This window comes from Dipodomys merriami, unplaced genomic scaffold (genome assembly GCF_024711535.1).
Source record: "Dipodomys merriami isolate MVZ:Mamm:240054 unplaced genomic scaffold, mDipMer1.0.p SCAF_59, whole genome shotgun sequence".
NCBI classification, from domain to species: Eukaryota; Metazoa; Chordata; class Mammalia; order Rodentia; family Heteromyidae; genus Dipodomys; species Dipodomys merriami.
This window is the reverse complement of record NW_027206168.1, coordinates 3,067,501-3,078,757: the sequence shown is the minus strand read 5'-3', so window position 1 is coordinate 3,078,757 and position 11,257 is coordinate 3,067,501. Positions and strand designations below refer to the sequence as shown.

Sequence of the window (11,257 nt, the reverse complement as noted above, 5' to 3'; positions counted from 1 at the left end):
AACCGGACCCCCCAAAAAAAATCTCAGACTTTCCTTTCCAGGCTAGCTTTGAACTTCAATCCTTAGGTCTCAGGTTCCTAAGTAGCTAGGACTGCAGGTAAAAGCCACCAATAATCGCTGCATTTTGTTTGTTTGTTTGTTTGTTTGTTTTTTTGGGTCCGGTTGTGGGGCCTGAACTCTGGCCCTCGGCGTTATCCCACAGCTCTTCAGCTCAAGGCTAGCGCTCTACCACTTGAGCCACAGCGCCACTTCTGGCTTTTTTTCTTTTTGCTTATGTGGTGCTGAGGAATCGAACCCAGGGCCTCAGGCATGCAAGGCAAGCGCTCTACCACTGAGCCACCTTCCCAGCCCATAATCGCTGCTTTTTAAAATTATTATTATTATTATTATTTTGCCAGTCCTGGGGCTTGAACTCAGGGCCTGGGCACTGTCCCTGAGCTTCTTTTGCTAAAGGCTAGCACTCTACCACTTGAGCCACAGTGCCACTTCTCGCCTTTTCTGTTTATACGATACTGAGGAATCAAACCCAGGGCTTCAGGCATGCTAGGCAAACACTCTACCACTAAGCCACATTCCCAGCCCTATTATTTAAATTTTGACATAGGGTCTCACTATGTTACGTAGAGTGGCCCTAAACTTCTATGCTTAAGAGAGTCTCCTGACAAGCATCAGTGGCTCACGCCTGTAATCCAAGCTACTCAGGAGGCTGAGATCTGAGGATCGTAGTTTGAACCCAACCGGGGCAGGAAAGTCTGTGAGACGCTCATCTCCAATTAACCACTAGAAAACTGGAAGTGGCACTGTGTGGTTCAAGTGGTTGAGTGTTAGCCTTGAGCTGAAGAGCTGAGGGACAGCGTCCAGGCCCAGAGTTCAAGCCCCACAACTGACCAAAAAAAAAAAAAAAGACAAAGAAAAAAAAAGAAGTTTCCTACCTCAGCCTCCTTAAAACTAGAAACCATGCTACTACCATGCCCAGTTAGTTGAGCTGATTTGTTAAAATCAGCAAGTGATCCTTTCCAGTGACCCCTGAAGTGCAGACACCAGGGGGCAGCCTACTGTCTCTGTTGAGTTTGCAGGCCTACTTCAGTGTTTGATTCTGTACAACTCAGCCCAGACATTTGAAGATCCTAAATGTAATAAACTCGCTTGATGTACCAATACTGCCTGCAACCAACTCTTCATTTCTCTGTGCTTCACAAGGCAGGACCAACCAAGATTCTGATTCTGGGTCACCGTTAGCCTATTACCCCTGTCTTTTTGGCTGTCCCAAACTCCATTAGAGTAATATCCTCTGACCTAAAACCCAAGGATCTTGACATGGCTGAGCATTATCAACTCCTCTGCCCAATATACCAGGATACAGCTTTTTTTTTTTTTAACTTTTATTTTCACCCCAAACAGGCTTCTCCCTCAATTCTGCTCTTTTGTATTCTAAGAATCTGCCTCCTTCTTCAGGATCAGGATCTGTGCAGATGTGTCTCAGAAGTGCTTGAGCAGATAGAAATAGAGAAGCTCCGGCAAGGAGATCCTAAGTCATGGTGTCACCTTCCTGCCAACTCCTTCATCACCTCTCTTTCAAATCGAAAGGAATGCCAGCCCTCGGCTTCCGTCAGATCTTGACCTCCTAGGGCTTTGTACAAGTCCATGGCCCTCTTATTCCAGTCCAGAACTGCCAGGCGGAACTGGGAGCAACCCTTATCCAAAGCCACCTGAAGGAGAAGAAACCATTCACTGTCCTGGGATGAAAAAAGTTTTTTCTTTTCGTGCACACACGTGCGTGCTTGTGTGTATGTGTGTGTGCCAGTACTGGGAGACCTGGAAGCTGTCCCTTACCATTTTCACTCAAGGCTGCCATTCTACCACTTGAGCCACAGCTCTATTAGCTTTTTGCTGGTTAGTTAATCAGATAACACAACTGGCTTCAAACCACAGTCCTCAGATCACAGCCTCTTTATTTTGTTGTTGTTGTTGTTTTGCCAGTCATGGGGCCAGAACTCTGGGCCTGGGCACTGTCCCTCAGCTCTTCAGCTCAAGGCTAGCACTCTACCACTTGAGCCACAGCGCCACTTCTGGCTTTTTCTGCTTATGTGGTGCTGAGGAGTTGAACCCAGGGCGTCATGCATGCAAGACAAGCACTCTACCACTGAGCCATCTTCCCAGCCCCAGATCACAGCCTCTTTAATAGCTAGCTAGGTTTATAGGCATGAGCCACTGCTGCTGGTTTTCTTACCCCTTCATTCACCTCTAGGGGTCTCTCCATATATTCTTATTTTTACAGAGCCTACTTTGTAGTTCTCACCTATTCCTTACCTCAGCCACCTTTTTTATTATTTTGGTACCAATCCCTTGACCTGTTGTGGGGAGAAAGGCAAAAAGAAATACTGTTTTATTTGAAGGGAATTATAAGAGGCCATAGACTGGTATAAGGGGGTAAGAGGCTGGTGGTGGGTTTGTGAGTTGCTATGTCCACCCCAGCCTCTTCCCCCTGCCTTGTACCCCGATATTCTGGCATCACATAAACATCTTCCAAGTAAATGTTTCTTCCTGTCCATGTGCTGTAGATGAAGTAGTAAAGCCCATAACCCACCACACAGGGCCCTGAAAAAGAAGCAAAGATAGAAGTGAGGCCTCTGGGAATGAGGGTACAGCAAGGTCCAGTGGCTGTCTGAAGAGGTGCTCTTACCCTGTGGCTCCCCAGGTGCTACCATCTCTGCTACCAGACAGTGATAGAAAGGATTCTCTCCAAAGCCATCTGCTCTCAGGGCTGCAGATTGAAGGTGTAACAAAGACTCAGAGGAAAAGAAGACCTGTGCGTAGGCCCACCGCCCAGGGAACCGTCCCTCACTTTGTCCCCAGCCTTCATCAGGTCCTGAGCCCCACCTTCTTCACTGATCTTCACCTGATCCGAGAGTTTCTCGTATTCTGCCAGTTCCTAAAGCGTGGGGACAGAGGCAAGATTAGGGCAGGAGCCCCCCTTCCCCTGCTCCAGGAGCAGGGGCCCAGGGCACGTCTCCAACACCTCCCACCCCCTGGTCCCCGCAGCGCTGCCCTGACCCTTCTGGAACCCTAGGTTTCTGGGGGTGGGGGGGGACGGCCATCACCCGAATCATCCTTAGTATATCTCCACAGTCTCCCTCCTGGGCCTCTCGGATCCGAACGGAAGCCATCCCGATTCCCAATGTCAGGACCGAAGAAGACAACTCCCACTTCCGTCCTGCAGGGCGGGGCAAAGGGCCGACAAATTCGGCTCCTAAAGAGCTGGGAGAAAAGGGCAGTCGAGGGGCTACAAGGCTCCCAGTCTCGAGCCCGCCAGCCCGGGGTTCAGCCGGGAGGCCCTCACCCTCTGCGAGCACACGCTGCCCAGCCAATCAGCTTGCAGGACGGGAACATTTCCCCGCCTTGGCCCCGCCTCCGACAGCTTGGTCTCGTGATTGGGCCCAGCGCAGGGGTCAAAGCTTTCTGTTCCAGCCTCCATCTGCTTGCTCTTACCCCAGGCTCAAAAGTCACCTCCTGTTTCCACTTCTTCTCCTTCTCCTTTTTTTTGGTCGGTCGTGGGTCTTGAACTCTGGGCCTCGGCGCTGTCCCTCAGCTCTTCAGCTCAAGGCGAGCGCTCTACCACTTGAGCCACAGCACCACTTCCGGTTTTCTGGTGGTTTTATTGGAGATAGGAGTCTCACAGTTTCCTGCATGGGCTGGCTTTGAACCCCGATCCTCAGATCTCACCCTCCTGAGTAGCTAGGATTACAGGCGTGAGCCGCCGACGCCGGGCACCTCCTGCTTCTTTAATTGAAGTAGACTCTGCTTTAGAGTTTTTTCTCCCTCGTGCACCCATTCAAGGCAGCCCAGAACCTGGATGAGCCTCAGGACCTTAACTGTATATTTCCTACAACATTGTTGAACTTAGGGCCTAGAGTCTGTCACTTGAGACACACCTCCAATTGTGGAGAGAGAGAGACACAGAGACAGAGAGAGAGGTTAATTGTAGATTAGGGTTTCACAGACTTTCCTGCCAGGGGCTGGCTTTGAACCTCCATCCTCAGATCTCAGCTTCCTAAGTAGCTAGGATTACAGCATGAGCCACTGGTGCCAGCTCAGGTGCACATTTTATGACTGAGCTAAGCTCCCAGTCCTACGATTACTGCTGTTCAGTGGTTCAACATGTTTCTATTAGCCAGTCATTGGTGGCTCAGGCCTGTAATCATACGTACTCAGGAGGCTGAGACCTGAGGATCTTGGTTAAAAGCCAGCCCAGGCAGGAAAGTCTGTGAGACTCTTTAATAAACCACCAGAAAACCGGAAGTGGTGCTGTGGCTCAACAGGTAGAGCGCTAGCCTTGAGCTGAAGAGCTCAGGGACAGCGTCTAGACCCCAGAGTTCAAGCCCCACGACCAACAAAAAAACAAACATGTTTCTACTTTGGGGGACTTTTTGTTGTTGTTGGTCACAGGGCTTGATCTCTGAGCCTGGGCGCTGTCCCTCAGCTCTTCTGCTCAAGGTGAGTGCTCTACCACTAGAGCTGCCACTTCTGATTTTCTGGTGGTTAATTGGAAATGAGAGTCTCATGGACTTTCCTGCCCGGACTGGCTTTGAACCACAATCCTCAGATCTCAGCCTCCTGAGTAGTTAGGATTACAGGCATCCAGCTGACATTTGTATTTTAAAGCAGGTCATGGAGTTGGAAATGTGGCTTAGTGGTAGAGTGCTTGCCTAGCATGTATGAAGCCCTGGATTCAATTCCTCAGTACCACATAAACAGAAAAAGCCAGAAATGGCACTGTGGCTCAAGTGGTAGAGTGCTATCCTTGAGCAAAGAAGCTCAGGGACAGTGCGCAGGCGCTGAGTTCAAGCCCCAGGACTAGCATCCAAAAAAATAATAAAATAAAACAAAATAAAATGGTCCAGGAAGAGGGTACGTTTCTGCTGGTTGAGTGTTAGGCCCTGCAATAAATGGATAAGGCACATAATTGTGAATAGGAATTCTTTTCTTTTTCCCTTTGAGACAGTATGTTTTGGGGGAGCATCTGTCTTACAATGTAGCCCAGGCTGGCCTTGATCTTCCTGCTTTGACTTCTGGAATGCTGGGATTATAGGCAGATCTCTTCTCGAAGTATCCACTAAATCATACATAGAGACAATGCCCTTTTGTGAGGTAAGTGTCAGAAGCCCTGGGAAATCTCAGAGAGAAGTTCAGATCGGATACCATACTGGGCACTGTGCCTACTTCATCGCGGTGAACGCTCATTCACAGCAGTCTCATAAAGAACAGATTCTTTCCTTCATTTGCTAGACAAGGACACCGAAGCACAAAGGTGCAGTGACCTGCTTAAGGTCACTGTAAGCTCTTTGGATTCCATGTTGCCTTTCTAGCCCTGATGGAGGATGCTTCTTGAGCAGGACAGGACTGTTTCCAGACCTCAGCTCTGCCAAGGCAGACTTCCCGTGCAGGCAGAATGCTTAAAGGAGCAGGTTTAGGCTCTAGCAGAAGAGAGAAGGTTGGAGAGCCTCTTCTAGCTTAGCAATTTCTCATGCATGAGGGAAGGTAACAGAAGACCTCTGTCCCTCACTCCATTTGCCTTCAGAGGGGCCGCAGGGTCAGTGTCCCTGTCTCCCGCCCCCCTTCCCCCCCCCCAGCAACCTTTAACCTTCCAACGCCCATGCGCAAGGCTGTCTACCCCCACACATTCTTCTCACAGTAGTCTAAGCTGCAGTGTGGACTGCAGCTGACTATGGAGAACAGAAGCCCACTGGCCATCTTGCATCTGCTGCTGCTGCTGCTGCCACCTTGCACTCACCAGGAACAAGCCCTAGGATTTGTTCGCCCCACCCAGGTGCAGAAGGGAGATGGGGTTCTCTGTCCATATGTGTCTAAATGAGCTACATTTTGGCTCAGTCGTTTCCCATTCTCTCCTCTTCTAGCTATGTAGCATTGCCTTTCCCTCTGTCTCTGACATGTCCATCAGTGAGTTTATTTATTTTCTTTCTCATAGAGTGCTCAGGATCCTCCTGCTAGACATCTCATCAATGGCCCAGGACAAAAGCCAGTTGCTGTTATGACATTTGACCTCACCAAGATCACTAAGTATGAGATTCACCTATCTTCTTTTTTTTTTTTTGGGTCCGGTCGTGGGGCTGGAACTCTGGGCCTGGGCGCTGTCTCTGAGCTCTTCAGCTCAAGGCTAGCACTCTACCACTTGAGCCACAGCACCACTTCCGGCTTTTTTCTTTTTGCTTCTGTGGTGCTGAGGAATCGAACCCAGGGCCTCATGCATGCAAGGCAAGCGCCCTACCACTGAGCCACCTTCCCAGCCCATCATCTATCTTCTTGACCCCTATGTCCGACCTCCCTTGTCCCCTTCCCTTTTCCCTGGCTCTCTATATTTTTGTTCCCTGAGCACTGCCACTTTTAGCCCTCATAGTATACCCTATCTATAGTCTTTCTTTCCTCTATATCCTTCCAGACCTTCCTCTTCCTTTGAGTTTCGAACATGGGATCCAGAAGGAGTGATTTTTTATGGGGACACCAACAGTGAGAATGACTGGTTCATGCTAGGGCTTCGGGATGGCCGGCCTGAGATCCAGCTCCACAATCTCTGGGCCCAGCTGACAGTGGGGATTGGACTTCAGCTGAATGATGGGAGATGGCACCAGGTAAATGAGCTTTGTTCCCATAGGGTGAGGGTATCTCCAGCTGAAGAAGGAGAATACATTGTGGGCCTTCCCTTTGCCATTGTCATCTCATCTCATTGATATAAAACCTCCATGAGCTAGCTATTTTTTTTTCTTTTCCACTGGTACTAGGGCTTGAATGCAGGGCCTAGACATGGTCCCTTAAGTGTTCTACAACCTCAGCCACAGTTCCACTTCTGGCTCTTTGGTGGTTATTTGGAGATAAGACTTTCCTGCCCAAGCTGGCTTTGAACCGCAATGTTCAGGTCTCAGCCTTCTGAGTAGCTAGGATTACAGGTGTGAGCAACCAACAGCCAGATATGCAGCTATTAGTGTTTTGTTGTTTTTAGTATTAGGGTTGTGTTGTTTTCTTTTTTTTTTTTTTTGGTTGGCCGTGGGGCTTGAACTCTGGGTCTGGGCGCTGTCCCTCAGCTCTTCAGCTCAAGGCAAGTGCTCTACCACTTGAGCTACAGCACCACTTCCGGTTTTCTGGTGGTTTATTGGAGATAGGAGTCTCACAGTCTCTCCTGCCTGGGCTGGCTTTGAACCGCGATCCTCAGATCTCAGCCTTCTGAGTAGCTAGGATTACAGGCGTGAGCCACCAGCGCCCGACGGTTGTGTTGTTTTCAACAAAGAAAAAAAATCTCTTGTTTACATTTCCTGGAGTTCATTTTGATAAATATTATGCTATATTATCAGATTATACAGCCATTCTTTTTTTTTTTGGTCTGTCATGGGGCTTGAACTCTGGCCCTGGGCGCTGTCCCTCAGCTCTTCAGCTCAAGGCGATTGCTCTACCACTTGAGCCACAGCACCACTTCCAGTTTTCTGGTAGTTAATTGGAGATAAGAGTCTCACAGACTTTTCTGCCTGGGCTGGCTTTAAACCACAACCCTCAGATCTCAGTCTACTAAGTAGCTAGGAATACAGGCATGAACCAACAGTGCCTGGCTTATGCAACTATTCTTAGCCCTGTTTTCTGTTGTGTGTGTGTGTGTGTGTGTGTGTGTGTGTGTGTGTGTGTGTGTGTGTGTGTGTGTGTGTGTGTGTGTGTGTGTGTGTGTGTGTGTGTGTGTGTGTGTGTGTGTGTGCCTGCCAATCCTGGGGCTTGAACTCAGTGCCTGGTCACTGTTCATGAGCTTCTTTTGCTCAAGGCTAGCACTCCACCACTTGAGCCATAGTGCCACTTCTGGCTTTTTCTGTGTATGTGGTACTGAGGAATCGAACCCAGGACTTCATGCATGCAAAGCAAGCGCTCTACCACTAAGCCATATTCCCAGCCCTTGTTTTTGTGTTTCAGATGGATATCCTGAGGCTCAGTCTGTATATGTGTGATAAAGCCTAAGTGAACCAAGGATGCTAGCTATGTCTTAAAGTGCATGTTCTTCTTGCATAGTAGGCTGAATTCCAGGACTGGGCTGAGGAGTCTCTGATCTTTCTGCTTCTCACCTCCTACAGGTAGAAGTGAAGATCGATGGGGACTCACTGCTGCTGTGGGTGGATGGGGAGGAGAAGCTGAGCCTGCGACAAGTCTCTGGGCCCCTGACCAACAAACCTCAGCCCATCATGAGGATTGCTTTGGGGGGGCTGCTCTTCCCCACGTCCAAGCTCCGGTTGCCGGTAACTATAACACAGGAGCAGGAATTGAGACCAAGCTGGGGGGATCTAAATCCAGATTTTAGAGAGAAGGATGCGAGTTGCCTGAAAGAAGTCAAATGATTGTATCTCAAAGGACAGTATACTGGAGCTAGGGCTCAGATGTTCTGATTCTGACATTCTATCTTTCTTCCTTCCTTTCTTCTTTCCTTCCACTCCTCTAGCTGGTCCCTGCCCTGGATGGCTGTGTACGCCATGACTCTTGGCTGGGCATGGTGGCCCAGACCTTAGTTTCTGCACCTTCTAGCCTAACAAACTGTGATGTGGAATTGCAACCTGGACTGTTCTTCCCTCCAGGGACTCATGCAGAATTCCGTCTCCAAGGTAGACTTAAGTCTCTTTCTACGTCCAACTCTGCCTTCCCCTGTCTCCCTCTAACTAGGGCCTTTTCTCCATGAAACCCCCAATCTTTCTCTATAGACATTCCCCAGCCTCATGCAGACCCCTGGATGTTTTCTCTGGACCTGGGATTTAAGATGGCAGCAGGCTCAGGCCATCTCCTCGCTCTCGCGGCACCAGAGAACTCTTCTTGGCTTAGTCTTCAGCTCCAAGATCAAGTAAAGGGAGAGAGTGGGGTGTTGGGTGTATTCAGTGGAGCCTGGGAGCCATGGAATCAAAGCAGATGCCAACATTTCACTATTAGAAAGATTAATGAATGGTATTCAAGTTGAGGTGGGAGGTCAAGGGCCTGTCTCGAAGTTGCCCACAGCAAGCAAATAGCATTTATGAAATTGCATAAAAGGGTATTGTTTCATAGAAGGTCAAACAAGGAAAACTGGGTAGAGGTGTGGCTGGCAAGTGGAATTAAGGCAGGTAGGAGTGGGGTCCTAAGCTCATGTTTTCCTCCTTTCTCCTATCTCTCTCCACCCACTGCAGAAGTTGGTGTTGTCTTCCTGGGCGGGGCCTGGGCTGTCTCTGCCTCTGGTCTTGGGAATCCCTCTTCAGCTGAAGCTGAATGTTTCTAGAGTGGTTTTGAGCCAGGGGTGGAAATCAGAGGTCCTTTCCCTGCCTCCTTTGGAACTTGGCCCCTTCCCTAACCTCTGGGCCCAGCCTCAAGGTCGTCTCTTTATGGGGGCTTTACCAGGTAAGAGAATGCAGTTTAGGTTTCTCCATATAGTGCTATGTTGAGGAAGGGAACGCGTTTTGAGAGTAAGGAAACCTCTAGGAGGAGAGAAGAAAAGGCCACGGGAAGAGATGGGATATAGGACTATAGGCAGGCATAGCTGAAGTGGTAGTGTTTGCCTAGCATGTGAAAGGCCTTGTTAAAAACAAATAAAAACATATTGTCGGGCTTGGTGCTCATGTCTATAATCATAGCTATTCAGGTGGCTGAGATCTGTGGACCAAGGTTTAAAGTCCTTGAAACTTTTTTTTTTTTTTTTTGCCAGTCCTGGGGCTTGAATTCAGGGTCTAGGCACTGTCCCTGAGCTTTTGTGCTCAAGGCTAGTGCTCTAGCTCTTTGAGCCATAACTGTACTTCCAGTTTTCTGGTAGTTAATTGTAGATAAATTTAAGTCTCGTGGACTTTCCTGCCCAGTCTGGTTTTCAGCTGTGATCCTCAGATCTCAGTCTCTCGAGTAGCTAGAATTACATGTGTAAGTCACCAGCACCCAGCTTTACTTTGGGCTTTTTGGTGGTTGATTGGAGATTCATGCAGGGGCTGGGAATGTGGCTTAGTGGTAGAGTGATTGCCTAGCATGAATGAAGCCTGGGTTCAATTCCTTAGTGCCACATAAACAAAAATAGCCAGAAATGGCGCTGTGACTCAAGTGGTAGAGCACTAACCTTGAGCTGAAGAGCTGACAGCACCTAGTCCTGGAGCTCAAGCCCCATGGCAGGTGAGGGGTTGGAGAAATTCAGGTTAGAGAACTGAAGTTTCTGGATCCAAGTCACTGTAATGCTCTAATGTCATCCTTGTGCTATGTCCTTCTAGGAGAAAACTCTTCTGCCTCCTTTTGCTTGGATGGCCTTTGGGCACAAGGACAGAGACTGGACATAGACAAGGCTCTGAGCAGAAGCCAAGACATTTGGACTCACAGCTGCCCCCAGAGCCCAGGCAATGGCTCTGATACCTCCCATTAAACCCTCTTTCACTCATCTATTCAACAAATATTTGCTGTGCACTGGCAATGGACCAGGCAGTGTGTCAAACATTGAGATGTATAAAAGAGCAAAACAACCCTGGTTTCTACCTTCGTGGTGTTCACAAATCCCAATTATTCATAAAGGTGGATAATTGAAAATCACTATGAGAATGCAGTCAGATAGTTGTGAAAGGCCGGGTGCTAGTGACTCATGTCTGTAATCCTCAGCTGAGATCTAAGGACTGACTGTGGTTCAAAGGCAGCCCAAGCAAGAAAGCGAATGAAGACCTTATTTCCAATTAACCACTAGAAAATCGGAACTGGAGGTGCTGGGAAGGTGGCTCAGTGGTAGAGCGCTTGCCTTGCATGCATGAAGCCCTGGGTTCTATTCCTCAGCACCACGTAAGCAAAAAGAAAAAAGCCGGAAGTGGCACTGTGGCTCAAGTGGTAGAGCACAAGCCTTGAGCTGAAGAGCTAAGGGACAGTGCCCAGGCCCAGAGTTCAGGCCCCACGACCGGACCAAAAAAAAAAAAAAAATCCAAACTGGAGCCGTAGCTTCAAGTGGTAGAGCATTAGCCTTAAGCACAAAATCTCAATGACAGTTCTCCTGAGTTCAAGTCCTATGACTAACAAAAAGGAAAGAAAGAAAGAAAGAAAGAAAGAAAGAAAGAAAGAAAGAAAGAAAGAAAGAAAGGAGTGTGTTGTGTGCCTGTAGCTTATGCTTGTAGTCCTAGCTACTCAGGAGGCTGAGATCTGAGGATCCCAGTTTGAAGCCAGCCCAGGCAGGAGAGATTATCTCCAGGATTATCCAGGAGATTCTTATCTCCAGTTAAACAGCAAAAAGCTGAAGGTG

General features: G+C 48.7%; 2 protein-coding genes across 2 annotated transcripts; one reads left to right on the top strand and one right to left on the bottom strand.

Annotated features, from left to right (window-relative positions):
- Nucleotides 1–1,370: 1,370 nt before the first annotated feature.
- Nucleotides 1,371–3,335, bottom strand: Sat2 (spermidine/spermine N1-acetyltransferase family member 2). Its single transcript, XM_070001375.1, has 6 exons — nucleotides 3,102–3,335; nucleotides 2,881–2,932; nucleotides 2,684–2,764; nucleotides 2,497–2,598; nucleotides 2,311–2,351; nucleotides 1,371–1,709 (listed from the first exon to the last, which is right to left on the bottom strand). Exons 1-6 carry the CDS (start codon nucleotides 3,165–3,167, stop codon nucleotides 1,542–1,544), a joined length of 510 nt encoding a protein of 169 aa, XP_069857476.1. The 5' UTR covers nucleotides 3,168–3,335; the 3' UTR covers nucleotides 1,371–1,541.
- Nucleotides 3,336–5,629: 2,294 nt separating this feature from the next.
- Shbg (sex hormone binding globulin) lies at nucleotides 5,630–10,498 on the top strand. Its single transcript, XM_070001374.1, has 8 exons — nucleotides 5,630–5,827; nucleotides 5,987–6,078; nucleotides 6,458–6,647; nucleotides 8,124–8,285; nucleotides 8,486–8,645; nucleotides 8,742–8,878; nucleotides 9,198–9,405; nucleotides 10,254–10,498. The coding sequence occupies exons 1-8, from the start codon at nucleotides 5,726–5,728 to the stop codon at nucleotides 10,400–10,402; spliced, it is 1,200 nt and encodes a 399-aa protein (XP_069857475.1). The 5' UTR covers nucleotides 5,630–5,725; the 3' UTR covers nucleotides 10,403–10,498.
- The last annotated feature ends 759 nt before the right edge of the window (nucleotides 10,499–11,257 follow it).

What these genes read in the sequence shown, in the direction of transcription:
- Shbg (XM_070001374.1), top strand. Translation starts at nt 5,726, where the DNA reads ATGGAGAACAGAAGCCCACTGGCCATCTTGCATCTGCTGCTGCTGCTG. An exon ending in TGCAGAATTCCGTCTCCAAG is followed by an intron (nt 8,646 to 8,741) that starts GTAGACTTAAGT and finishes CTTTCTCTATAG; the next exon opens with ACATTCCCCAGCCTCATGCA. An exon ending in GTCTTCAGCTCCAAGATCAA is followed by an intron (nt 8,879 to 9,197) that starts GTAAAGGGAGAG and finishes CACCCACTGCAG; the next exon opens with AAGTTGGTGTTGTCTTCCTG.
- Sat2 (XM_070001375.1), bottom strand. Translation starts at nt 3,167, where the DNA reads ATGGCTTCCGTTCGGATCCGAGAGGCCCAGGAGGGAGACTGTGGAGAT. An exon ending in AGCACCTGGGGAGCCACAGG is followed by an intron (nt 2,599 to 2,683) that starts GTAAGAGCACCT and finishes CTTCTTTTTCAG; the next exon opens with GGCCCTGTGTGGTGGGTTAT. An exon ending in TAATAAAAAAGGTGGCTGAG is followed by an intron (nt 1,710 to 2,310) that starts GTAAGGAATAGG and finishes CTTCTCCTTCAG; the next exon opens with GTGGCTTTGGATAAGGGTTG.